Source organism: Zalophus californianus, chromosome 17, assembly GCF_009762305.2.
Source record: "Zalophus californianus isolate mZalCal1 chromosome 17, mZalCal1.pri.v2, whole genome shotgun sequence".
Classification (NCBI taxonomy): Eukaryota; Metazoa; Chordata; class Mammalia; order Carnivora; family Otariidae; genus Zalophus; species Zalophus californianus.
The window spans coordinates 60,117,619-60,145,399 of NC_045611.1; the positions used below are offsets into that span (position 1 = coordinate 60,117,619).

The 27,781-nt window shown below is 49.2% G+C and overlaps 3 protein-coding genes across 5 annotated transcripts in view; 1 reads left to right on the forward strand and 2 right to left on the reverse strand.

Moving 5' to 3' along the window:
* ZNF132 (zinc finger protein 132) lies at positions 1–7,176 on the reverse strand. Of its 3 annotated transcripts, XM_027619661.2 has the most exons (5): positions 6,634–7,176; positions 5,975–6,034; positions 5,186–5,383; positions 4,028–4,196; positions 1–2,448 (listed from the first exon to the last, which is right to left on the reverse strand). In XM_027619661.2, the coding sequence occupies exons 1-5, from the start codon at positions 6,646–6,648 to the stop codon at positions 518–520; spliced, it is 2,373 nt and encodes a 790-aa protein (XP_027475462.2). In that variant the 5' UTR covers positions 6,649–7,176; the 3' UTR covers positions 1–517. The 3 variants fall into 3 exon arrangements, with proteins under 3 accessions (XP_027475462.2, XP_027475463.2, XP_027475465.2); XM_027619662.2 differs by lacking the exon at positions 5,186–5,383; XM_027619664.2 differs by lacking the exons at positions 5,186–5,383; positions 5,975–6,034.
* A 269-nt stretch (positions 7,177–7,445) lies between these two features.
* LOC113936457 (zinc finger protein 28) overlaps positions 7,446–27,781 on the forward strand; it is an 80,435-nt gene continuing 60,099 nt past the window's right edge. The window contains exon 1 of the mRNA XM_035724929.1: positions 7,446–8,137. The gene's annotated coding sequence lies outside the window, so the exon portion shown is untranslated. The remainder of the gene's footprint in view (positions 8,138–27,781) is intronic.
* On the reverse strand, positions 17,077–27,024 carry LOC113936455 (zinc finger protein 132-like). Its single transcript, XM_027619699.2, has 3 exons — positions 25,783–27,024; positions 23,576–23,702; positions 17,077–22,316 (listed from the first exon to the last, which is right to left on the reverse strand). Exons 1-3 carry the CDS (start codon positions 25,822–25,824, stop codon positions 20,725–20,727), a joined length of 1,761 nt encoding a protein of 586 aa, XP_027475500.2. The 5' UTR covers positions 25,825–27,024; the 3' UTR covers positions 17,077–20,724.

Consider the following 27,781-nt stretch of genomic DNA (forward strand, 5'->3'; position numbering starts at 1 on the left):
ATTATCATGCAGAATAGAGAACACCAAGATAAGTGGTTCCAGGGGAGGGTGATGTGTGAGCTCATTGGATACATAATTGGGGTTACATGCAGACAAGACAACATCCATGAGGAATGTGTATCTGAGAAGCCCAAACTGGACATCCCGCAAGGCCCCTTGACCAGCATGGGGTTAGTTCACTTCCTAACCATTTAAGAGGCAATGGGAATTAAGCCATTCTAGTGGGCCCAGGACAATCCTGTTTCCCTCCAGGAAAGGGGAAGGGAGGCACAAGGAGCTGTTTTCTCCCTACATATGTAGATGACTGCTGAAAATATGTGGATCCAGGCAGGCTGGAAAGGGCTTTATGCTCCAGAGGGGAGAGAGCTCAGCCCTGGGCTGCTCAGACAGGGCAGACCACCTTCTGAAGCCTTCTCCACACTAGTGGTACATCCAGGTAACTTCTCTGTGGGTATTCTACATGAAGTTTGACTTGGCTGAAGATCTTCTCAGAAGGACCATCTCTATAAGGCTACATTCAGGTATGAATCCTTTTATGCTGAGCAAGATTGCAGAGGCGGCTGAAGATTTTCCCACAGTGGTCACACTCGTAAGTCCTTTCTCTGGTGTGAACTATCTGGTGTCGAACAAGTGTAGATCTTTCACTAAAGGCTTTCCCACATTGGCTGCACTCATAGGGCCTTTCTTGTGTGTGAACTCTCTGGTGACGAACCAGGTGAGAGTTATTGCTAAAGGCTCTCCCACATTCACTGCATTCATAAGGCCTTTCTCCAGTGTGAACTCTCCAGTGATAAACAAGGCTGGACTTCCGGCTAAAGAATTTCCCACATTCGCTGCACTCATAAGGTCTTTCTCCAGTGTGAACCTTCTGATGTTTAATGAGAATGGAGTTCTGGCTAAAGAATTTCCCACATTCACTGCACTCATAAGGCCTTTCTCTTGTGTGAACTCTCCAGTGCTCAATGAGACTGGAACTGTGTGCAAAGGCTTTCCCACATTCACTGCACTCATAAGGCCTTTCCCCGGTATGAATTCTCCAGTGCTGAATCAGGCTGGAGCTGCGGCTGAAGGCCTTTCTACATTCACTGCATTCATAAGGCCTTTGCCCAGTATGTACTTTCTGGTGCTGAATGAGGGTGGAGCTATTGCCGAAGGCTTTCCCACATTCGGTGCACTCAAAAGGCCGTTCTCCAGTGTGAACTTTCTGATGTCGAAGGAGGTGGGAGCTTTGGCTGAAGTCTCTTCCACATTCACTGCACTCAAAAGGCCGTTCTCCAGTGTGCACTTTCTGGTGCTGAGCAAGGTTGGAGTTATTGTTAAAAGCTCTTCCACACTTACTGCACTCGTAAGGCCTTTCTCCAGTGTGAACTCTCCAGTGCTGAATGAGGGCAGAGCTGCGGCTGAAGGCTTTACCACATTGATTGCACTCATAAGGTCTCACTTGAGTGTGAACTTTCTGGTGCCGAAGGAAATTGGAGCTTTGGCTGAAGGCTCTTCCACATTTGCTGCACTCAAAAGGTCTTTCTCCAGTGTGAACTTTCTCATGCCGAGTGAGGTGTGACCTGTTATTAAAAGCTTTCCCGCATTCACTGCACTCATAAGGCCTTTCTCCTGTGTGAATTCTCTGGTGATGAACAAGTGTGAGTTTGTGGTTGAAGGTTTTCCGACAATCACTGCACTCATAATGTTTTACTCCAGTGTGAAATTTCTGGTGCTTCCTCAGTTTAGAAGGGTGAGTGAAGGTCTTCCCGCATGCTTTACACACATGGCATGTTTCTCGATCATGACACCTTTGGAGATTAACAAGGGTTGATTTCTCCTCTAAGGAATTTCCAACTGTTGGGCATCTAAAGGGTGTCTCTTTAGAGTGAGTTCTCAGGTGGTTGAGGAGGCTGGAGGTCTTCTGAAAGGCTTTTCCACAGTTGCTGCACTTAAATAGCTTCTGTGTGGTATGGACTTTTGTGAGCTGCTCAAGATTAGAGCTGTGTGAAAAGGTCTCCCTGCACTCTGTGCTCCTTTGTGGCTTCCTGCTGCCGTCAATGGCTGGGTGCTGGAAGAGGTCATGGCTGTCCAAGGCATCCTTACCACCTTCCCCACAAGTGAAGAGCTTCTCTGATAGGCGGACTGTAAGATTTTCCACAAATGAATCCTCGTCCTTGTCCCATCTGAAGGGCTTTTCTCCACTGAGCTCCTTCTGGTGCTGGTGAAGGTTTGCACTGAACCAAAATTCTCTTCCACATGTTCCACATGTGTAGAGGGTCTCCTCGGGATATATTCTCTGATGTTCATTCAGGTGCAAAATGTCTTTCAAGAATGGGCCACACATAGCACAGGTGTCAGCCTTCTGGGTGGAAGGGTTTGCACTGGGGATCCTGACCTGTGACATCCCTTCTACAGAAGTATTCTGCTTGGAATGGGCCCCCTCATCTTCCACTCCATGCCAACAACCTGAAAGCAGAGAAGTTTCTGGCAAACTGAGTGTTCTACTTGGTGGAAAGGGTGACTTCATTAGAAATGTGTGGCTGACATATACAGGAATGGGTCCAAGGGATGGTGACAGGCCAAGGGCCCAGAATAAGAGTGAAGAGCCTACTGTGCAGGACAGGGCCTAGCCAAGCTACAGAATAAAGGAGGCCTTACTAAAGGCAAGGACAAAGAGAAGGACAAGGAGGTGTGTGTATGTGTGTGCGTGTGTGTGCGCGCACACCAATACGCACATGAAAAGTTGCTCAACATCATCAGTCATTAAAGAAATGCAAATCAAAACTACAATGAGATACCACTTCACACCCACTAGGGTATCTATGGGAAAACAGACAATAGTAAGTGTTGATAAGGAAGTAGAAAAATTGGAATACTCATACACTGCTGTGGAAATACAGAATGGTGCTGCCAATCTGGAAAACAGTTTGGCAATTCCATTTCTATTTATTTACCCAAAAGAAATGAAAACATACTTATGCAAAAACCTGTACTTGTATATTCATAGCAACATTTTTCATAACACCCAAAAAGTGGAAACAAGACAAATGCCCAATCAACCCATGAATGAATAAACAAACTGTGGTATATCTACACAATAGAATATTATCTGGCCGTAAAAAGGAATGAAGTCCTGATATGTGCTACAACATGGATAAACCTCAAATATATGACGCTAAATGAAAGCTATTCACAGAAAAACATATACTGTGTGATTCCATTTATACGAAATGCTAAATAAGCAAATATACATTGTCATAAAGTATATTAGCAATTGCCTAAGGCTAAGGGAGAAGGGATGAGGGAGGATGGGGAGTGACTGTTAATGGGCACAGTTTCTCTTTAGGTGATAAAAATGTTCTAAAATTAGATTATGCTGGGGCGCCTGGGTGGCTCAGTCATTAAGCATCTGCCTTCGGCTCAGGTCATGATCCCAGGGTCCTGGGATCGAACCCTGCATCAGACTCCCTGCTCCGCGGGAAGCCTGCTTCTCCCTCTCCCACTCCCCCTACTTGTGTTCCCTCTCTCGCTACGTCTCTCTCTGTCAAATAAATAAATAAAATCTTTAAAAAATAATAATAAAACTAGATTATGGTAATATTTATACAACTGTGCAAATACACTAAAAATCACTGAATTATACACTTTAAAGTATGAACTTTGTGGTATACTCAATAAAATTATTTTTTTAAAAAAAGTCTCACGGGAGAAGGGACAGAATCTAGGCATGGCCCCATAATGGGTCACCCAGCCATGAACTGGTCAAGCTTAGTGGGATCCGTCAGGCAGATGATAGGTGCCTGATCCCCAACCTCTGCTCCCACAAGGCCCCTGGGCAACAGCTATTGGGACTATTCATGAGGCTGTTGAGAGACATGGAGAATGCACACAGCCCAGTCCCAGCACCCACAACACCTATAACAGGAAACCTGGTAAGAACCAGTGCCTGGGGTTCAGCTTTGGGATGAACAGAAAACTTTCTATGGGAAGAAGGCAAAAGGGCAGAAGCTGGTCACCATGCTGGGGTGGGGCAGAAAGGCCTTACCAAGTGAGGTCATGAGCTCAAAGTTCTCCAGCATCACATTGTGGTACAGGTGCCTCTGGCTTGCATCAAGAAGCCCCCACTCCTCCTTGGAAAAATACACAGCCACATCTTCAAAGGTCACTGGGCTCTGTGATGACGAGACAGCTAAGCCAGGGGGCCAATAGATGGGCTGAAAAACAAAGAAACAAAATAGTTAAATGGAGTCATCCAGGCCCTTGATGTATGGCTCAGAGTTCTGCTACACCTACCACTGGCACCCTCTTCTTGTGACCCCCTCAGTCCATCCTTCCCTCACTCACCTGCAGCTCCTCCTCCTCCTCAGGCCCCCATCTCAGAGGAGATAAGAGGCCCTGGCACCACTGGGGTCCCTCTCTCCTTGTAGCCCCACTCCTGGTCACTGTATCCAAGCCAACACAATCCAGAGGAACAAAAAGCAGGTGGGCAGACAGATGCTGTCTGAGCTCTGGGCTGGCCAGGAACCCCTCCCCACACTAAACAAGCTCTCTTGTGTCGTGTTTCTTGCCTCTCCAGATCACACCTCCCAAGTATAAAAAAATTCAGACTCTCTCTTCTCCCTTAAGCCTCTAGTACCAGGGCCCTGAGCACACTGGTTCACATTCCCTTACCTTGTACATGTCACTCTTCCGACTGTACCATCATCATATCTACCCCCCCAGTCCCCACCCCTCTCCCTGTCCACACCACAGGCATCTCCCTAGTCTCTATGACCCACTATGCACATGGCCTATCCAACAAAGGCAACCGGGATCCAACACTGAGCCTGGCTTGCCCCACATCTCCAAAAACCACAACTGCCAGAAACAACCTTCACTTCTAGTTAATGCCTCCCCTCCTAGCCTTGCTGCTTCAGCCTTCAGTTCTGCAGAACCATGAGGAGATCTTAAACACCACTGCTCTCTTCCACCTCTGCCCTTATACATGCCGTCCCCTCACCCGTCATAGCTGTTCTCACTCTTCCTACTAGACAAATGCCAGATCTACTGCCCCCCACCGTTGGCTTGGGGGCTCTTAGCTTAGACTGACCCTTTCTACCCCTGATTATCCTCCAGCCTGACACCCACTCCCTCCCCCACCCCAGTCCCCAAGGAGGATGGCCACAAAAACCTGGTGAGCTATAGAGACGTAAACCGGTCTCACCTCAGGCCCCACTGTCACCCTATTTCTGTTACTTTCATGCTTCATTTTGTCATCCCAGGTCCAATCTCTGGTCAGAGGCTTGATCACCACTCTGGTCAACCCACAGCCACACATAATGTCCACACACAAGTCTTCATCCCTTGGATGTCTCCAGCCTGGACTTGATATAAAGCATACTTGGTACCTCAATCTGGGAGTCTGTAGGATACACCAAATAAAATATGGCCAAAACCCAAATCTTTACCTTCCCCCTGATATCTACTCACTCTAACTTCCACATCTGAAAAACCTATCTGAGTCCAACCCTCATATCTCACTGCTTCGTATCAGGAAATCTAGTCCACCCTAGTTAAAAAGTTCAAGAGCCAACAATTTCTCCTACTTCCACCTTTGGTCCAAAAGCACATACACCTGAACTATTGCAGTCACTCCATTGAGGGGTCTTCCTGCCTCCAACCTCACCTCTACCGCCCCCTGACCAAATCTGTTCTCCACTCGGCATCCAGAGGGAGTTTATTAAGACCTGAGTCACTCTCTCGCTGTGTCTCTCTCTGTCAAATAAATAAATAAAATCTTTTAAAAAATAAATAAATTAATTAATTAAAAAAAAAGACATGAGTCAGATCACCTCCCTTCTCTGCTCTAAGCTTTCCACACTCCCACCACACTCAGAATAGAGTCCCAGCTCCTCAGCTTGCCATTCCAGACCAATATCTGTCCCCTGCTGTCTATGTCCACCAGACAAAATACAGACCTGCAGTTCCCTGAACACTTTCGTCTTACACTCACCTCCAAGAAACTTGCACATGCTGGTCCCTGTGCTTGGGACACCCTTCCGGACCTTATCCCCTAGGATTCCAGAAATGTGAATGTTAGGGGGAGGTCATCAAGAGGATGTGACTGTCAGCTGACCCATGTATGAGCTGGACCTGGGCAATGGGAGGCTTGTCATCACCTCCAGTCCTCGGAACGCGTATTCTTCCCCACTCCCAGAAACTCCCCCCAGGGACATAGCCTTGAGATTGTGATGCGGTGCTGAAACCATCTGGATGATGAAGGTGACTGAACCAAGTTAAGGTCTCTGTATAAACTTAAGATTCAGTGGGCTGATGTGGGGTCTACTCTTCTGCGGCTGTCCGAGGCAAGCTTGCTGTGCACCTGCCCTTGCTTATTAAACCTGCCACCTACTAATCTGGAGAGACCTGCCTCTTCGCTTTCTCCCTGCCCTCCACCTACGGGGTCGCTGTCAGATTACACCAGGGGAGCTCCCGAGGAGGTTGCCAACTAACGGCGAACCCCTCCATATAACCTCCGGCCTGGGTTCCGGACGCTAGGAGAAGTGACTCTCTGGGCTCCAGACCCGAGTGTAGGTGACGAGTCCCGCACAGGGGCTCCAGAGTCAGGACAGGGATCCCAGCGGGTCAGGGGCTGCGGCACCCTCCACTCACCTGCCCCGGGTCCATCAGCGACGCTGCTGGCCTGCTCAGTCTGTGGGTTGGGCGGGACCGTGCGAGGCGGCGACAGCGACAAACAACGAGGGCTCAACCAAACCCCCAGACCCGCACGGCCCGGGGTGGCCGCGGGCTGACGGCCACACTAAGGGCCTCAGTCTTCCCCAGTATGGAATGCACCGAAGGACTGGGAGCTGCATCCCGGGGCCGCGGGACGAAGGCGGTGTGTGGTGGCTCGTTGCTTCCGTTCTACATCTGGGGAAACCGAGGCTCAGGATGAAGGAGCCATTAGCGGAGGGGGGAAAGTGCGTGCGGCGATGCGGTGACAGTCCCGGCACTTCCCTGCCCGCATCTCCTGGTCCCAGCGGCCACCTGCCAAGCAACCCACCCACCGCGAAGTGAAGAGGGCAATGGCGACGCGGAAGTCCCGCCCCATCCTCTGCCGCTCACGCAGAAACGCCCAGACTCTGAGCAAGCGGCGGCTCGAGGCCCGCAGCGCACACGACACTAGGCCCCTGAGCCAGTCGCGGTGCCACTGGGTCGTCGCCTAGGTGCTCAGGACTCGCGCCCGCCGCGTCGCAAACTACACTACCCAGAAAGCCCCTCACCGAGGGTGCGCTCGGCGTATCCCGGGAAGCGCCCAGGGGAGGGGCGTTTCCGAGCGCGCCGGCTGGACTCTGGCCAATGATGCGCTAGGGGAGGGGCGTTTCCGAGCGCGCCGGCGGGACTCTGGCCAATGATGCGCTAGGGGAGGGGCGTTTCCGGGACGGCCGCGGTCTTTCGGTCGCCACTTCCGGTATCCGGCCATTTCTTTGGCCGTTGGCCGTTTTGGCCCGATCGGCCGGGGCCCTGGCTGCCGGCCTGTGGACTGTGTCCGGGAGGCTCCCCGGGCCTGTGGGCGTGATGAGCGAGCGGACCGACCAGTCACGGCAGAAGAATCGTGTCGGGGCCCCCCGACTGGACTCTGAGGCCCGGCGTCCTGAGTCCCCGGCGGAGCTCCAGGCCTCGATGTTGAGGAGCGCGGAGCGTTGGCAGGCGCCGAGTCTTCCTTCCAGAGCCCAGTGCGTTAAGATGGAGAGGGTGCAGGCAGAGGGAGCTGGTGTGCGAAGGCTCAGAGGTGACACTGACCTGAGAACGCTCGGGACGTTTCTTGTCTTCCATTGCAGGGAACCAAGAGCGTGAGAGGAGTCCCGCCTCTGCCCCCGGGTCCTGGCAGTCATAGTTTTTGATAGAAGAGGGATGTCCACGATCCGATTTAGGATTTTGAAAGTATCCCAGTGAATACCCAGTAAACAGACTGAGTGAACACGCTGGTGGGAGAGCGGCTGTGGCCAGGCTGAAAACAGGGAGGCTCATGAGGATCCGGCTGCGGTATTCATCGGGACAGTTACGGTGGCGGCCGGTGCGGAGCACACGTAGAAGACGTGAGAGAAGTGATCAGATTGCGGTCAGATTTTCAAGATGGAGTTGATGGACTTCGTGCTACGTGGGAGGAGTGACTGTAAGTGGTGCATAAAGGGTCGTCCCAAGGGCTTAGGAGGGCTCAGGGACTACTGCCCATTGAGACGGGAGGTTGGCAGGAGAAGGGTGTTTGGGGGAAGATTCGCAGTTAGATTTTGTAGATGTGGGGTCCGAGTTGTCTGGAGACCTCTGAGTGGGGGTGACGCGTGTACCTGTGAACACACAGGGAGTTCTGGTTTGGCTTCGGATGTCCAGGCTGCAGTCCAAGGAAGGGCCTGAGAACGGCATTTTGGAAGGAGAGTCTTAAATTGTGGTTACAGATGAATGGCCCTGAAGTGAATGTGGGGCGTCCAGACAAAGGCCCAGTGGCTAGGTGGAGGAGATTGGTGCGGAAAAAGAGAAGCACTGTCCAAAGACCAGTGGATCTGGGGAGAGTGCACATCCAGGAGGAGGGCCCACCCTCCGAGGGTGAGCAGGCATGTCAGGGGACAGGGTTTGGGAGACATAAGGGGAGGTGGCTGGCAGGACAGACTGGGGCCCCAGGTCCCGTGCCCAGTGCTTAGATCACAGCCGTCTGCTCCCTGGCCTGGTATTGCAGAGCCCATTGACCTTTAAGGAGAAGGGTACGTATGTCTTTTAGAAAAAGTGGGGCTCCTTCGTAAGGCACGGTGGAGCTACAGGCATGGTCCTGTCCTCACCGGCTTAGGCCAGTGTGTTCCCCGTGGGATTTGCTGCTGGTCCTGGTGCTGGCCCATATTTGACACCTCTTCTCCCAGACTGCTGCATTAGCAACCCCAACTCCCTTTTGCCTTGGGACCTTTTTATCATGGTGAAGGGTCAAAAATACCACAACCCGCATAGGAGATCACATCCAGCTAGGTTATTTTCTGGCCGAGAAACCCCATCAGGACCTGTTGCTTTTCTGTCTGGAAAAAACCCCTCCAGCAAGTTTTCTTGTCAGCCCCTGTGATGGCACATGAGCACCACCATGGTCATTGGTCATTGATTGTGGGGACAATGAGCTTTTCTGCTGAGATCTTTCCTGGTTCTTCATTGTGTGAGCTTCAGTTCTCCAGATGCATTGGTGATCCTCACCCACCTTGCTCTGTCACAAACCACTTGATCCCCCATAAGAATGACCGTCTGTACTACCCTAAGTGTGGTCACCCAAGTTGAACTTGGCAAGGAGACCTGAACAGGGCAGCTTGAATCGTAGCTTGACCAGAGAGGCCCCTGGAGGACCAGTCCTGGTCAGTGCAAAACTGGTATGGGAGGGCCTGTAGGGCTGATCTCTCGTGGGGTGCCTGACCTATGCCCTCTGTTCCCCTGGGGCCAAAGTGAGTGGCCATGCCTCTTTTCTGTCATTCTGGCCCCTTTCTGCCACTCCATTCTACTTTCCCTTGACTCTTGTCCCCTGGCTGATCCCTCTGTGTCCTTTGCCGGATAGCCTTCCTCTTTCTCCCCTCTACTGGCCGGGTCCCTCACCAGTAGCCTCCCCTTAACATGTCCTGAGCTGATACATATCTTTAAGTAGTTCTTGAAAATTTGTTCCTCCATGAGACTGCTTGTTCCCTCAAAGGAAAGTGGACACAGTGTCACTGGCTGGACCACCCTCACTGCACAGCTCTTGCCTATCACCAGGCCCTGCCAACTCAACGTTTTGCAGAACCCACAGAGAACTGACATTGAAGAGACACCCAGTAAACACATGTTATCTGGAGAGGTGTTCAATCACCAAAAACATTTCAGAATGGGAAAAAAGTCCCAAGTACATTGGGAAGGTGGGGAGGTCATCACCTTTGCCTTCATCCTGAGAAAGCAGGAGGACATTCATATCTTCAAATACTGTGAGTGTAGTAACACGAGAAAGCCTCCAGCCAGAGCTCTATTCCTTTTGAGCACCAGAATGTTCTCCTTGAGAAAGCCTTTATAAAGGCAGGGAGTATGGCCCAGCCTTGAGCAAAATTTTGCTTCCCTCTGCACTAAAGGACTCAAGTGCAGAGAATGTGGGCATCTGCTCCAGAGCTCCATTCTTGTTAGCGCCAAAAGATTCATATCAGAGAACAGTTGTACAAATGCAGTAACTTTCAAGAAAATATTAAACCTGTTTCACACAATCTCCAGCGGAGAAAGGCATAATGAGTACAGCTGATGTTTGGAAAGCCTTCTGTCACAGATTTAATCCAATTTTGCAGCAAGTTACTGCATTTTGAGTATAGTGAGTAGGAGATTAAAAAGCTGCAGATCCTGCCATGTTCTGTGTAGAAATATTAAAACTGGAGAAAGCTCCTGTGTGTACAGCCAGCATGGGAGAGCAGTTGCCCTCAGCTCCTGCCCTGCCAATACCAACAACTTCACTAGAAAAAATCCATTTGAAAGCAATGAATGTGGTAAAGTCTTCAGCTGCTCTTTTTTTTTAACATTTTATTTTAAATAACCTATTTAAAAAACTTCATTCAATATAAAAGAATTAATAACTGAGAAAGACCCTACACGAGTAGCCTTCAGTCACAAGTTGTACCTCATATAGAAGAACCTCACCTGCGGAGACACTCACTCCATGACTGCCCTGTGTGTGGGGAAGCCTGTAGGGGCCACATTGTACTTTGTGACCACTTGTTGCACTGCTGGGTGCTGTGGAAAAAGCCCTTCTGTGTTTGATGGTCACCTCCTCTTGCTCAGCATAAGCAGTCCCTGTTCTCCGCTTGCCTTCCCCTGGAGGGATGGTGGTGGCCCTGCATCCATTGAAGTGGTATCATGGTGCTCACCCATGACTGAGTTTGACATGGACATGACTCCTGTTCTAAGCAAGGGGCCTGATGGGATAGTTTTTGGAGGGCTTCTGGGTAAGTTTCCCATTGTTTACGGGCCTTGTGAAATCTGCTTTTGACATCCATGATGCCTTCATTAAGCTTCTTCAGGCACTCCTAACAGTTTTTATGCATTCCTGCCATCACCCAGCTCTGGTACCATGACCTCAGACTGCTCTGGACCATTTGATAATGAATATATCACCAGTTAATTCACCTTTGCTGTTAGAGTCCTGTTTAGCAGGAGTGCGTTGAGAACATGACAGAGGTGTTCTTAGATTGGTCATCAGGGTCCCTATAGCACCTCACAGAGGGCACAGCAGCAAGGCATGGTGCATCTCTGTCCAGATGTGACTCAATGTACATTTGTACCCCGTGTTCCCTGGCAAAGAATGAAACCTGTGTGTTTCTGAAGCTTCGGACCCAGAGGTCACCTAGAAAAGGTAGTGGTGGGTCTGGAAGAAGCAAGATGATGGTCTGTGTTTCAGGGAGTGTCTTTCCCACCTCAGCAATGTTGAAAGGAAGCACCCTGAAGGCCAGATCCTAGTAATATATCACCCACTTGTGTTTGTATAAGACTGAAATGAGTAGGGGCGCCTGGGTGGCTCAGTTGGTTAAGCGACTGCCTTCGGCTCAGGTCATGATCCCAGAGTCCTGGGATCGAGTCCCACATCGGGCTCCCTGCTCAGCAGGAAGCCTGCTTCTCCCTCTCACACTTCCCCTGCTTGTGTTCCCTCTCTCGCTGTCTCTCTCTCTCTCTCTCTCTGTCAAATAAATAAAATCTTTAAAAAAAAAATGAAATGAGTACTGTTAATGGGTAAAGAAAACTGAGTGTGAGGAAATAGGACATGGCGGAGCCTGGCACACACCATTTTGATGTCTGGGCCCTTGCAAGATGAAGGTTTGTAGAGGGTCGGAAGCATCTGTGTATCTCCCAGAGCTGTACTCCTCACCAGTGTTTTATGCATTCCTGTCATCTCTTAGTGGGCTGGATACTTCTGGTTATCACCATGTGGTCAGGAACTCCAGGACTGTGAGAAGGAATAGCCCATAGTCCTGTTTGTTAAGTGGCTTTATTGAAATGTAATTTACATATTATAAAATATACCCATTATAAGTGCATAATTAATGACTTTTAGTAAATTTATAGATTGTACAACCATTAGTATCTTGCCCCATTCCCATTGCCTCAAAATGTTCCTTTGGACACTTTTATAGCCAAAACCCACTCCCATCCCCAGCCCCTGGCAACCACTAACCTACATTATGTCTCTATACTTTTGCCTTTTCTGGATATTTCGTATCAATGGAATCATATAATATGTAGCTCTTGTGTCTTGTTTCTATCACTTAGCATAATGTTCTTGAGGTTATTCATATTATTTGTATATATCAGTATTTTATTCCATTTTATTGCTGAATAATATTCCCTTGTATGGATACAGTTTATTTATCCATCATTAATTGATAGATTTTGAATTGTTTCCAGTTCTTGGCTATTATAAATAATGGTAGTAGGCACATTTGCTTCCAAATCTTTGTGTAGACATGTTTTTGTTTTGCTTGGGTAGATTCTATAGGAGCCAAGGGCAGGCTGCCCCAAGATGGGCCACTTTAGCATAAAGATTTTTTAGGCTTAAAAGTTATCAGGGGGCGCCTGGGTGGCTCAGTCAGGCGTCTGACTCCTGATCTCAGCTCAGGTCTTGATCTCGGGTCGTGAGGCATTTGGGCTCTGCACTGGGTGTGGAGCCTCTTAAAAAAAAAAAAAAGTAATCAAAACCCTGGCTGCCTCAGTTGGTTGAGCAACTGCCTTAGGCTCAGGTTATGGCCCTTTTGAAAAAAACAACAACAAAAAACAACAAAAAAACAAAAACAAAAAAACCCCAGCAGTTGCAGGAAAAGCTCTCTGCCTTTCTCACAACTGCTTAATTTACATTGGAAAGGAGGGCCTGTAATAGGAAGAGAGTTTTTAACAGAGATTGCCCTTTACTTAAGGAAGTTATCTGCATAATAGAGCAACCCTGTGTTTCCAAACCTTTCCTTTCAACTTCTTGCTGATGGGCTTTCTCCCCTACCCTTAGCTCATGTAAGCTTCATATTGCCTCACTGTCTTTGGAATTTCATGTCTGTTGATTCCCTGTATGTATGCCCATTAAATTTGATTTTCTCCTGTCAATTTGATTCTAAGTCCAGGTAGAAGGACCACAGGGCAGAGTAAGGTCTTACTGCCTGACAATTCCTAGGAGTGGAACTGCTGAGTCATATGTTAAGTTCATGTTTATCTCTTTACTGCCAAACTGTTTTCCAAAGCCTCTCTACCCTTTTATATTCCCACGGGTACTATAGGACTGTTCCGTTTTCTCTACCTTCCTGCCAATACTTGGTGTTGCCATCCTAGTGAGTGTGAAATGGTATCTCAAGATTTTTTTAAATTGTGGTAAAATAGGGACGCCTGGGTGGCTCAGTCGGTTAAGCAGCTGCCTTCAGCCCAGGTCATGATCCCAGGATCCTGGGATCGAGTCCCACATCAGACTCCTTGCTCAGCAGGGAGCCTGCTTCTCCCTCTCTCTCCCTCTGCTTGTGCTCTCTCTGTCAAATAAATAAAATCTTAAAATAAATAAATAAATAAATTGTGGTAAAATATACATAAAACTTCTATTTTTAAGTGTACAGTTCAATGACATTAATTCACACAGTTGTACAACTGTCACCGCTATACATGTTTATAACTTTTTCATTATCCTAAACTAAAACTCTGTACCCAACAAATAATAATCTCAAGGGGTTTTTAATTTATATTTTCCTAATTAATAGTGATGTCAGGCATCTTTTCATGTGCTTTTTAACTGTTTATCTTCTTTGATAAAATGTCTATTCAAATCTTTTGTTCATTTTTACTTGGGTTGTCTTCTTATCATTGAGTTGTACAAATTCTTTATATATTCTGTATTAAGACCCCATATATATGTATAGGTGTTTATTTCCTCTTGGTCTGTGGCTTGTTTTAATTTTCTTAATGACATCTTTTGAAGAGCAATATTTTACTTTTTCTTTAATGTAAGCTCTAAGGCCAACATGGGGCTTGAACTCACAACCCTGAGATCCAAGAGTCGCTGTACCAATTGAGTCAGCCAAGTGCCCCTTGAAGAGCAGTATTTTACATTTTGATGAAGTCTGTGTAGAGGCTGCTTTTAGGCAAACGGGCTTAAGCAATGGAATGTAGAAAGAGCCCACAGTGACCCCCTGGCTGAATACGGATAGGCCCATCAGGCGGCTCACCTCAAAATATCCATAGGCCCAGGAGGCCTGGGTGGCTCAGTCCGTTGAGCATCAGACTCTTGGTTTCGGCTCAGGTCATGATCTCGGGGTCGTGGAATTGAGCCCTGCGACCGGGCTCTGCGCTCAGGGGGAGTCTGCTCAGGAATCTCTCGCTTTCTCTCACCCTCTGCCCGCCCACCCCCCACTCACGTGTGCACATGTGCATTCGCTCTCTCTTAAATAAATAAATCTTGAAAAAAAGAATCCATAGTGGGCTACTTACAACTAGGCACGGTTACCAAAAGGGAGAATTCCATATGTCACCACTCTCCTTATCTTCCTCCTTCAAAAACAGCTCCCGCCCCTGCCGGTGCTGACCTGCCCACCGCTCCCTTGTGGTGTAGTCAGTAAACTTCTATCTCCTTTGTTCTGCCTCAGGTGACTCCTTTCACTTTCTGTGCCGCCGATTTCCACCTGATCTTCGCCCCACATTTGGGGTTCCCCATCTGATCGAGAGACACCCCATTTAGACACCACAGTCTAATTTATTAGTTTTTCCTTTTACATATTGTCTCCTGGTTTCATATCTAAAAAATTATTTGCCTAACCCAAAGTAAACATTTTTCTCCTATTTTTCTTCTGTCAGCTTTATAGTTTTAGCTCTTATATTTCCATTTATGATCCATTCCATGGTAACTTTTGTGTATAGTGTTAGGTAAGGGTCTAAGTTCATCTTTTTGCATGTAGATATCTAATTTTCCAAAAACTATTTGTTGAAAAGGCCATCTTTCCACATTGTACCTTTGTTGAAAATCAATTGAGTAAAGTTATTTCAGTACTCTCAAGTCTCTTCTATGGATCTGTATGTCTGTCTTTATGGCAGTGCCACATTGTCTTGATAACTGTAGCTTTATAGAAACTTTTGAAATTAGGTAAGGTAAATCCAACTTTGTTCCTTGTCAAAAATCGTTTTGGCTGTTGTCTTTATCTATGTGAATTTAGGATCAACTTGTTAGTTTCTACTGAAAATGTCAGCTGTGGTTTTGATAGGGATTGCATGGAATCTGTATATCAATTTGGAGAACACTGTCATCTTAAAACATTGAATCACCTAATCCATTAACATGGAATGTTTCTCACCAATTTCTCTTAGCACTGTTTTATAGCTTCCAGTACTTTCAGAGAATTGCACTTCTTTTGTTAAACTTATTCCTGTTTCATTCTTTTTCAGGCTACTGTGAATGGAATTGCTTCATTAGTTTCATTTGATGATTTGTATGGGAAACTGAGCAGCTCTGCTTTGTTTTTGTTTGTTGCATATATATATTGCATATAGTTGCATATATATATATATTGTTTAGAGAGGGAGATAGAGATAGAGGGGGGAGGGGGCAGCATAGAGGGAGAGGAAGAGAATCTCAAGCAGATTGCACGCTGACCGTGGAGCCCCGACGCAGGGCTTGATCCCACGACCCTGAGATCATGACCTGAGCCAAAATCAAGAGTCAGACACTTAACCAACTAAGCACTACTTTTAATGGATTCCTTGGGATTTTCTACACACAGATCATGTCATCTGTAAATAAAGACACTTTAACTTCAGGGACAACTGGGAGGCTCAGTTGGTTAAGCATCTCCCTTGGGCTGAGGTCATGATCCCAAGGTTCTGGGATTGAGTCCTGCATCAGGCTCCTTGCTCAGTGGGGAGCCTGCTTCTCCCTCTGCCTGCCGCTCCCCCTGCTTGTGCTCTTACTCTCTCTCTTTCTGACAAAATCTTTTTTTTAAAAGATTTTATTTATTTATTTGACAGAGAGAGACACAGTGAGAGAGGGAACACAAGCAGGGGGAGCTGCAGGAAGAGGCAGAGGGAGAAGCAGGCTTCCTGCGGAGCAGGGAGCCCGATGTGGGGCTTGATCCCAGGACTCTGGGATCATGACCTGAGCCGAAGGCAGACGCTTAACGACTGAGCCACCCAGGCACCCGACAAATAAAATCTTAAAAAGACACTTTAACTTGGGGCGCCTGGGTGGCTCAGATGGTTAAGCGTCTGCCTTCGGCTCAGGTCATGATCCCAGGATCCTGAGATTGAGCCCCGCATTGGGCTCCCTGCTCAGCAGGGAGCCTGCTTCTCCCCCTCCCTCTGCTTCTCCCCCTGCTCATGTTCTCTCTCTATCTCTCTCTCTGTATCTGGAATGAATAAATTAAAAAATCTTAAAAAAAAAAGAACTAGGTGGGTATATTAAGTGATAATCACTGGGTATGAGGAAATAGGGATTGGAGACTGGCAGCCTGGAGTGCCTGTGCTTTGTCTATGGGGCAGCCATGACTCTGCTTTGATGACTGTGTCCGTGTGGGGTGATGTTGTACAGAGTTTCTCAGGACCTGCAAACCTTCATATCTGCCACAGCCATACGAACCATCAATTAAATATAGGGAAAATGGAATCACAGAGACTTTGTAACTTGTCCAAGAGCAGCTGGTACATCAGTGTACAGTGTGTGTAGCTCCATGGTCTGCACTCTTAACCACCTCATTATCGATAGAACACCTGTGGGAGTGTTGTGAACCTAAATAAAAGCACACATTTTAGGGGCACCTGGCTGGCTCTATCTGTAGAGTATGTGACTCTTTTTTTTTTTTTTAAGATTTTATTTATTTGACAGAGAGAGACAGCGAGAGCAGGAACACAAGCAGGGGGAGTGGGGGAGGGAGAAGCAGGCTTCCCGCAGAGCAGGGAGCCCGACGCGGGACTCGATCCCAGGACCCTGGTATCATGACCTGAGCCGAAGGCAGACGCTTAACGACTGAGCCACCCAGGTGCCCCAGAGTATGTGACTCTTGATCTCAAGGTTTTGAGTTCTAGCCCCAGGTTGGGTGTGGAGATTACTTAAAAATAACATCTTTAAAAAAATAATAACACCTTTTACGTAGAAGGCATGTGCTTATTTGCCATTCATATATCTTCTTTAGTGAAGTGAGTGTTCAAGTCACTTTTGCCCATTTTTAAAAATTAGGTTGTCTTATTAGGTTTGTGAATTTTTCATCTATTCTAGATTCAGGTCCTCTGTCAGAATTTTTTTGCAGACAGTTTTCCCAGTCTGTGGCTTGCATTTTCATTTTGTTGATGTGACTATTGAAAAGCAAAAATTAAAAATTTTGATCAAGTTCAATTGATTTATCTTTTTCTTATTATGCTTTTTGTTATATTTAAGAAATCCACCAAATCCAGGGTCACTGTGCTTTCTTCTGGAAGTTTTATTAAGTTTTATATTTATGTCTATGATGAATTTTGAGTTAGCTTTTGCATATGACTTGAGGTAACTTAGAGGTTTGTTACATGTGGCTATCCAGTTGTTCCAGCACTATTGGTTGAAAAGATTATCTTTTTCCCTATTGAATTGCCTTGGCCTATTTTGTTTGGTACATGGAACCCAAAAGTCCACTTGGCATCTGGCTTCAGGGACTAAGTAGATCTGGGGCTCAGATGATCAGAAGGGCTGCTTCTGACCATCACTCTACACTGCCTTCTTCCGTGGCTGGTTCACAGGACAATCTTCCTTGACAATCTCATGTCAAGATGAACATGAGTAGCCCCAGTTTATAGACGCTGAGCCACGAGGGCTTTGTTTTAGATGCTCCAGCACATGCACACGCACACGCCCAACTACACACGTACACACACACAGCAAGCCAGCTGCCTTGCACAGAGCCCTGATGGGGAGAGCAGAAGTCAGGTTCAGGTCAGGGCCATTTCACCAAATCAAGGACTCTTTGCCAAAAGAATTCATTTTATAAGCTCTACACACAGGTGACCATTCAGGATAAAAGGGATTGAGTTCTCATGATGAGTGTCTGCCCTACTTTGATTGTAGGTCTGAGCTCCACATGGCTCAGCTGGACTTGAACTCTAATCCCAAGCAGCCCTTCCATGTTGGTGCAAGGCAGTTGTTACACTCAGGAAGGAGAAGCCTGAGCAGGCCAAGGACCCCTGGATACTTCATCAAGCTGGGAGGACTTGAGCTTCACATAAGTTGGTACTGTGGAGAGATCAGACACTCAGAACCAACAGACCTTTGTTTGCTATGTTCTGGTACCACCAGGGAAATACTGAGGTTCCAGTAAATTGGTTGGTGTGTGCAGATCCCTGGTGAGGAGAGTAGAAGACAGAAGACTTCATTCATGCATTGGGAGCAGTGTTTTGAGGTCTCTCTGACCGTAGCTGGCCACATGGGTACAAGGAGTTGAGCTCTTGATGATCCATGATCCCTTTTCTTGGAAGCCTGAAACCCCAAGGTTCAAATGGACTTAGGTTCTAACTCCAAGCCCCCCACGTTAATGGAAGGCAATTATTATACCCAGAAGGTCCAAGGGGTGCCATGATACCTTGGGATGCGGGGAGCACTTAGGCAGACCTGCCACATGCTTGGCTGACCACAAGCCTGCCTGGGATCCTGCCATCCCTCACATGGTCAGCTTCAGGGAACTGGGGGGTCCTGAGTGGGGTAGCAACAACAGTGCCACCTCCCCTGCTACATGCTGTGGGGTAAACACTGTGCCAAAAGCCTTCATAGCTGGGGAACCCTGGGCTCCTGACAGCCTGATTTGCTTATTTTCTGACCGTTCCAAGTGTTGGACCAGGAACACATGTGTAGCCCATATATATAGGTTGCTTATATACCTATGAATTTTGTATAGAAGTTTTCAACATTTACAAAAATCAAAAGGCTTCACATAAGCATATGGATCTCTCACTCTTGGAAAACCAGAAAATGGGGGCAATCAAATGTTGATTCCATCCTCTCTGATCCCTGTACCCAGGGACAGCCTTGTCTTAGTAGCATTAAAAAACAGCAGATGATGAAGACCATGGATACCACACTGACCTAGAATACTAGCTGAGCTACAAAAGTCCTGGACTGTAGTCCCAGGGTTCCTGCCTGTGCATTGATGGCCTTGAAGTGATCAGCGCAGGGAGACTACAGGAATCCACACCACCATTAGGTTAGGTTATTTGCTCCAGCAGTGAGCAGCATACTGCTGGCTATGCCCATCGTAAAGGGTCAGTGGACTTGTGCTAGAGGACAAGATGAGAGTATGCGGGACTTCCTAAGATCTGCAGAGCTGAGTCTCTCCTATGGCCAAAGTCAGGGTCAACAAACTTGGCAAACACTCCATATCAGGTGTTTTTTTCCCAGTTTTTTGTTTGTTTTCAAAGAACTATTGTTTGTTCATTTTTTTTGTGGTATAAATTCTACCATGGCTGACTGAAAGCCATTGATGTGATTGTTACTGAACGTGGAGTTGAACACAATTCTTGTGAGTGGGTATGATGTGACTAAAGCATAGCATCTCCTCTGTTTGCCAGTCTCACTGACTCCCTCACCTCAAAACCAGTGTTTCTGTACCCACTTATGGTTCTACCTGGCCCCTGAAGATCTTACATCCAGTGATAACCTGGACATCAGGGGCCTTACTCATGGACAGGTCCCAGGAGACAGTGGCCCTTCAACTCTACTGGAGAATGTGGGACATTCCCAGGAACAAAGAACCCAACCCCTGCTGCCCAGGAAGGACTAGATTGCAACACCCAATGTCCAAAGCTCTGGGCCTATCAGATTGTTCTGGCATCCAGGACACAAGATTTAACCCAGAGACTTTCAGCCTGTCCCAGAAGGCCTTGGGCCTAGACTGCACACTGTTGTGTGCCATCTTGCTGTTGAAGTTGAGGTCTCCCACTAAGGCCTTTCTCCCTCTTTATCCTGTCAGAACCCAGTTCTGTCCTCCATCTCCCCCTGCACACAGTGGATGGAGACTAAAAATGGCTTCAACAGGAAGGCCTTTATTATCACACACTCTGGGGACAGGCAGTTCCAGGGTTGGGTGATTTGGAGACATCTGCCTTCAGCTCAGGTCATGATCCCAGGGTCATGGAATTGAGCCCTGCATTGCACTCCCGCTTAGTGGGGAGCCTGCCGCTCCCCCTACTTGTGCTTGCTCTGTCGAATAAATAAATAAAACCTTAAAAGAACAAAAACAAAAAAAACCAATACCCACAAAAGAGGGAACTACTTCTGCAAGTCCTCAGACTCCAGTCAGATCCCCCTGGAGAGAAAGAGGTCAGGGCTATGCCTGAACCACTGGGGACAGGGCAGAAATGAAAATGAGGCCACCCCAAAGAGTTCCCATCACTCATGTCTCCCTCCAGGGAATGAGAGAGCACAAAATCAGCCTTCCCTGAGTATGATGAGATGGCAGGCTGTGGGGGGACCTGCCAGCCGGTAGAAGTGAGATGGCATCTGGCAATGACATAATCTGGCAAAGCACCTGGACAGATTAGAAAATGTGATGTAGCTTCTGAAAGCTTCCCATGTATCTGGCAATCTCCTGGTAGGGGTGTTAGGATATTTTTCAATTTTTGGCTTATGGCTTCTTCACAAAGTTTCCTTTCACAGAAGTTTCCTCAGGAGTGAACTCTATTAAGGTGAACAAGAAAATGCCCCTGTTAGTTAGTGGTTTTCCACATTTGCCACAATATTAAGGCCTCTCTTTGGTATGACCTTCATTGGTGCCGACTGAGGCTGGAACTCTGGCTGAAGGCATTCCTATGTCCACTGCACTCAGGTGGCTCTTCTCCAATATGAACTTTCTGGTGCTTAGAGAGGTTTGAGCTGTAGCGGAAAGTTTTCCCACACTTGTTACACTCATAAGGCTTTTCTCCAGTGTGAACTCTCTGGTGCTGACTGAGGATGGAACTCTCACTGAAAGCTTTCCCACACTGGCTGCACCCATAAGGCCTTTCTCCAGTGTGAACTTTCTGGTGTTTAACAAGGTTCGAGCTATAGCTGAAGGCTTTTCCACACTCACTGCACTCATAAGGCCTTTCTCTGGTGTGAACCTTCTGGTGCTGAATGAGGGCAGAGCTTTGACTAAAGGCTTTTCCACATTCCGAGCACTCATAAGGCTTTTCTCCAGTATGAATTCGCTGGTGTGGGACAAGGTTGGAAGGGCAACTGAAGGCTTTCCCACACTGGTTGCATTTATAAGGCCTTTCTCCTGTATGACTCCTTTGATGCAGAATAAGTTTGGAGGTTTGCCGGAAGCCTTTTCCACATTCGCTGCACTCAAAAGGCCTCTCTGTGTTGTGAACTTTCTGATGCCGAACAAGATGAGAGCTGTTAATGAAGGCTTTCCCACATTCATTGCACGCATAAGGCCTTTCCCCAGTGTGTATTTTCTGGTGCTCAACAAAACTGGCGATACAGCTAAAGACTCTCCGGCACTGTCTGCACTCATAAGGCCTTTCTGTGTTGTGAACTTTCTGATGCCGAACAACATGGAAGCTGCGAGTGAAGGCCTTCCCACACTGGCCACACTCATAAGGCCGTTCTCCAGTATGAACTCGCTGGTGCTGAACAAGGGAGTGTTTTCGGGTGAAGGCTTTCCCGCATTCACTGCAACTGTGATGCAGTTTTCCAGTATGAACTTTCTGATGTGTCCTCAGCTTAAAAGGGTGGCTGAAGGCCTTCCCACATTCTGTACACACATGGGATGTTTCTCCAGTGTGATTTTTTGGGGGATGAAGAACGGTGGAGTTCTCTTTAGGGGCATTTCCCCCTGTTGGGCATCTGCAGGGTCTCTCTTTGGAGTGAGTGAGCAGGTGGTCTAGGAGCATGAAGGCCTTTAGAAAGCCTTTCCCACAGTTGCTGCACTTGAAGGGGTTCTGCGTGGCGTGGACTCTCTGCTGCTGCTGGAAGCTAGAGTTGGGTTGGAAGGCCTCCTTGTGCGTGGTGCTCCTGTGTGGCTTCCGCATGCTATGGGTGGGTGGATACTGCAGGAGGTCGTGGCTGTCCAGGACATCCTTAGCACGTTCGCTACTTGTGAAGCGTTTTTCTCCACGGTGCTCCTGGCGCTGGTGAGAGTTTGTACTGAGCCAGAAGCCTCTCCCACATGTCGCACACTTGTATGGTTTCTGCCTAGGGTATATTCCCTGATGCATAGCCAGGTGTAATATGTCTTTCAAGACCAGGCCACACATGTCACAGGTGTTAGCCTTCTGGGTGGAAGGACATGCTTTAGGGGTCCTGAAATGGAGCGCTCCTTCTACAGAAACACTCTGTTCAAGAGGGGCTTCCTCTACTCCACACCAACAACCTGAAAGAGAAATACTGGTGAAGTGTATATAAGCTTTGTTGGGAGAGGGCAGCCCCTTCACAGATGTGGATTTGACAAATTTAGCAGTGAGTCTGAGGGTTCAAGTCAGGGTGAGGTAGAGCTTGTGGTGCAGTACTGGGCCCAGGAAAACCACCGAAAATGAAGATTCAGCACGTGAGAACACAGGTGTAGGGTTCCGGCTGGGAGGAGAGGCAGGAACTGCAATTCCTCAGCTTTCAGCAGGACCCAGTACAGGCAGGCCCCAGATCTCTGATAGGAACAGGGGACACAGAGTGGTGTGCACGAGCCCAGGAAAATGCAGCTGCAACCAGGCATCTGGTGCTTAAAGCCTATATGAGGCTATGTGCACATCTCATAATACATTGACTGTGGGCTAATGTGGGACATCCCTGTAAAGGGAGGAGTGGAGGGGACTGAGGAAGACACAGAGATCAGAGCAGTGTCCAGGGACAAAGTAGAAATGGCAAGAATGTGGTGTCTAGAATGAGGAAGGAAAATGGAATAAGGTCCGGCTACTGGCCCCAGCAACAAACACTATTGGATATAGGGCAGGTGCCCAGGACAGTGTGAACCCAGCCCCCATGTCACCTCTGCTCCAGCTCCCACTTATTAGAGCCAGACCCCCTCCCAGCCTCTCTTGCAGTATATGGAGTTATGTCTACCCTGTTAGGCTTCTTTGTCCTTTTCCGGGTGAGCAACCACACAGGACCTGAAAGTTTTAAGTCCTGGGAAAAAGACAGGGTGGGTGAGTGGCTGGGCCAGCCAAGGGCAACCTACCCTGTGGCAGACCAGAGGGAGCTCACGTCATCTTTGCAACTGGGAAGAAAACTCAATGTTACAAAATAAGCCTCCGAGGAGCATCTCACAGGAAGAGCCCAGTGGTCATCACGAGGAATAACCACATCAGTGTCTATAGTCCATGACATAGCCAGGCTCCTGGAAATGTCTGATATAAAAAGGGGAGAAGAACCTGGGCACAGAGGTGCCACTGCTCTAGCCAAACTCAGGCAGCCAGACTGAGACCCTCAGTCCTGAGCCCTTCCCCAGAAAGGGAAGCAGATATTGGGGCTCCTCAGGGAAAGGAGCAGGCTGTGCCTGTACCCCAGCTCTGCACACACGGCACATAGCCCAGAGGAGGAAGCAACACCCTTGCTCAGCTGTAGGAAGAAAGAGCTGTTCCTGGGAGAAAAGGAAGGACAGAGCCTAGAAGAGGAAGCTGGGGGGTGGGAGGGCCTTACCCAGTGAGGCCACAAGCGCCAAGTTCTCAAGCATCACATCGTGGTACAGGTGCCTCTGAGTCTCATCAAGGAGCTCCCACTCCTCACGGGAGAAGTACACGGCCACGTCCTCAAAGGTCCCCCAGTCCTGTCATGATGAGGACAGCTAAGTCAGACCACAGGGCAGCGAAAAAAACCTAACAAAAAAATACAAAGATGAACCCATCCAGACCTAGGCCTGTGACCTACATGCTGCCACCCTTCTGGTGGGTAGTCTCTAAGCCCCAAATCACCCCTGCCAACACACTCCTAGGTCACCCTTCTCCCTAAGCTCCCACGCCATGGGTGCCACTGTCTCCTTGTGTCCCACTGATCACTGTGGCCTCCTTCACACAGCAGGGAGGTGGGCAGATAGTTGCCACAAGCGCTGGGCCTGGTTGTGGGGTCTCACTGCCTCCTACCAGGCAACTCCCTTGGCTGCCCAGATCCTGCCTCCCAGAACAACCACATGGGGGCTCATCTCGCGTAGGCCCCCAGGACCAGGACTCTAGTCCATCAGTTCATACTCCCTCTGCACGTGCACGTCCATCTTTGTACCACACATCTCCAGACCCCACCACCATCCCATGGGCCATTCTTCCTCCCAGCAGCCCTACGTATCACTCTGCAAATGGGTGTCCAAAATGTGGCTAACTGGGTGAGGTCAACCAGGACCCATCCTGGCCCGGACTTCCAAAAGTCCCAACTTCCAGAGGTGGCACCCAGCCTTCCCTCAGTTTCTCTGACTGACCCTAGTCCTGCCTTCAACCCGTAACCATCCAGGCTGGGCCACGAAGACTTCTGGGACCTCCAAGTCTCTCTGCCTTTACTCATGCTGTCCCCTCATCACAGCCTCAGGATTCCTCTTTCCTCCTGATGCACGAAGCCCAGCCCCACCACCTCCCACCCCAGGCCTGGGACCCTCGCAGCTGACTGCCACGGGGCCGATCTGCCATCCTGACTGAAACCCTCAGGCCCCACAGAGGGTGGCCAAGAAATGCTGGTGAGCCCACAGAGAGGTGACTCAACATGAGCCTCAATTCCACTGTCATGCCACTTGCATCTCCAGTATGCCTCAGCCTCTGTCCCAGGGACCTTGGTCACTCCCTGGACCCTCCTCTCAACACACCTTCTCTCGAGGCTCCTCCTCCCTTCAGCTGACCTTGGGACACCCACCAACCCTGCCCAGGACCCGGGCCAGCCACCCAGTCCTCAGCTGCCCCTGCAGGGCATCCTTCACCATAAGCTGAAGATGTCCCCTCTCCAGTCCGAGCCAGAGCTCCACCTCAGCTCACATGCTGACCACTGCTGGCTGGATGTCTCCCAAGTGGAATTCCTCGGCAGGACTTAGACCTGCATGTCCAGCTGCCCGTTCAGTACCTCCAACTCGAAGTCTCTAGGACTTCTCAGCCTCAACAGGGTCAAAGTCTGCCTCCTGATCTTCCCTGAAACCTGTTCGACCCAGCAACCTCCCCATCTCAGTCGGTGCACTTCAATTCCACCTTCTAGTAACTGAGGCCAAAATCCATGGAGCTATCCCAGCCTCTTCCCCTTCGCTGCACATCATAAAATCTGGCTGGCTTAAAAGAAAGATCCAGAATCCAACCACTTCTCCCAACTCCAGTCACCACTCAGGCCAAGACACCATCACCCACTTGATCTAGTAAAAGAGCGTCCTTACGGGCCTCCCTTTCTGCCCCCTCAACCTCACCCCTACCCCACCCTGCCTCTCTTTTCCACTCTGCAGCCCAAGGGAGCCTGTGAACACCTGAGTCAGATCACCGTTCTCTCCTCCAAACCGTCCGTGGCTCCCGCCACCCTCAGGCCAAGCTCCCCAGGATGCCGCTCCAGGCCTGATGCCTGCCCACCAGGCATAACGGAGACCTGTAGTTCCCCGAACACCCCCAGCTCAGCCTCCTCTCTAAGCGCTTGCGCATCCCGGGCCCTATGCCTGAAACCGCTCTCCAGGTCTTGCCCCGCTGGATTCCAGAATTGTGAAACTTCCCACATAACCTCTGGCTAGGACTCAGGACCTCGGGCTTGGGGTGATCCTAGGGTCCCAGCAGCAAAGGAAGAGAAGTGAAGGTGGAGGAGGAGCGTCCAGGGACTCCCCACTGCCCTCTGTCGTGGACCCCGGGCCGTGCGCATGGGGACGCGGTGAGCGAGGGCGGCGGGCGCCCTCCACTCACCCGCGCCGGGTCCGCCAGCCCCGCCGCCGCCGCCGCCGCCATCGGACCCGGGCAGGCCCTGAGTGCTCAGCCGATCCGCACAGCTCCACTGGGCCAGGTGCCCGCCCGCCGCCCGTCGCAATGGGGGCGTCAGTCAGAGGGGACGGAGGGCGAGTGCGGAGGAAGGCAGCCCCCTTACAGGAGGTGGGCTGGGACGAGGCGCGGCAGGTGGTCTCATCCTCCTTAGTGTCCCCCCGGCTGGGTCCCAGGGAGGCGCCCGGAAAGCGGCCCCGACCCGGAGCTCCGGTCCCCAAGGGCGCCGTTCCACGACCTGTCAAGAGCGAAATGAACGTCCACAAGGCAGACGCCGGAAGTCCGGGGGGGGGGCCGCAGGAAGTGGCTCTTCTGTGCTGTGATTGGCTCGTCGGTCGCCGCCGTTCCCCGTAGCCTTCTGGTCGCTGTAGTTTCTGCCCCGCATAGGCCGGGCCTGGGGCCCCCGCAAGTTCCCCCGGCAACGCCCAGGCGGCCGCGCAAGGGGCACTGGGAAGTGGAGCCCGAGGTTCAGAATGGCCGCGGTGTGCTTTAGCTTCCTCCCAGGGGCTACTGCAGACTTCCTCCCTCGGAGATGCGGGTGACCCGCATTCTGGAGTGGGCGGACGGCTCTGAGGGGGCCCTGGGGAACAGCCTCACTTGTGCATTGTCCCCCCTCAGAGACTGGGATGAGCCTAAACGTTCTGTGCCTTGTCGCTCTTGGGGGTCCTGATGCTCTCCCACAATAGCTCTGACTCAAAATCCAGTAATGAAATTTGACAAATACTACAACTTTACTCATGAGAAGTGACGTGGGAAGTGTTCAGCACAGGGCCAGGTACGCAGTGCTGTGAAACCTAGTAAAGGGGAACCTCACTAAGATGGAGTGAAAGGGGGAGCTCTCACTTGGTGCGACTGGAAGTCAAGAATTACCAACAGAAGAATCTTCAGGAAAGAAATCCCCGATTACAGGCCCCAGCAGGAAAAGATGTGCATTGCATCTCCTACAGGAAATGAATGGGCCCTGCAATTCAGCCAGGGAGAAACTAATCACCCTGAGCCCTTCTGCAACGGACCTTCCTTCAGAACAGCCCTTCCTCGGCATAAAATAACATTCTTCTCCTTTGTTAGACTTGCCTGCAGTTTTGCTCTAGCTTGCATGTCCAGAATTGTAATTCCCTCCTATTCCCAAATAAACCCATTTTTGCTGGTAAAGTAACTGTTTTATTTTTAAGGTTAACGCTACTGAATAAATAAGAGAGCTGCTGTTGTCATCATCATCATCCCAAGGCTCTCACAGCACTGCCAGGGAAGGATAAATTGGAAACACCTCTCTAGAGAATCATTGTTGACATCTATCAAAATATAAAATGCACTTATCCTTGACCTAGCAAGTAGCCATGTAGGCAATGTTCAAATTTTTTAAAAAGTATATTCTTGTACTGTGGTAGGCAGAATATGATGACCCCAAAGATGTCCAGGTGTTAATCTCCAGAACATGTAAATAAGTTATATTACATGGCAAGGTGGAACTTAAATGGTAGGTGGAATTAAGTTGGTAATCAGCTGACCTTGAGATGTGGAGATTATTCCGGATTATTTGAGGTGGCGGGTGGGTGGACAATGTAATAGCAAAGGTCCTTAAAAGGGGAACAGGGAGGGGGCACCTGGGTGATTCAGCCAGTTAAGCATCTGCCTCTTGGTTTCAGCTCAGGTCATGATCTTGGGGTCATGCGATCGAGCCCCACATCGGGCTCCGTGCTCAGCATGGAGTCTGCTCAAGATTCTCTCTCCCTGTCGCACTCGCTCCCCTGTGTCCTTCCACCCTTCTCCCTGCTTGCACAAGCGCACTCTCTCTCATAACTAACTAAATAAAATATTTTATAAACAGTGGTGCAGGGAGGCAGTACAGATTGAGAGAATTAAGATGAAGCCATCTTTCTATGCCTGTCCAGAAAAAAACAGACCCCTGTAGGCAGGCTCACCACCA

Coding starts and splice junctions, on each gene's coding strand:
- ZNF132 (XM_027619661.2), bottom strand. Junction 5,384..5,974: donor CATGTGCAAGTTTCTTGGAG/GTGAGTGTAAGA, acceptor TGTATCCTACAG/ACTCCCAGATTGAGGTACCA. Junction 4,197..5,185: donor GGGTGACAGTGGGGCCTGAG/GTGAGACCGGTT, acceptor TTTGTTTTTCAG/CCCATCTATTGGCCCCCTGG.
- LOC113936455 (XM_027619699.2), bottom strand. CDS start 25,824: ATGGCGGCGGCGGCGGCGGCGGGGCTGGCGGACCCGGCGCGG. Junction 23,703..25,782: donor GGCTGGCGGACCCGGCGCGG/GTGAGTGGAGGG, acceptor TCATCATGACAG/GACTGGGGGACCTTTGAGGA. Junction 22,317..23,575: donor GGCGCTTGTGGCCTCACTGG/GTAAGGCCCTCC, acceptor TTTCTCTTTCAG/GTTGTTGGTGTGGAGTAGAG.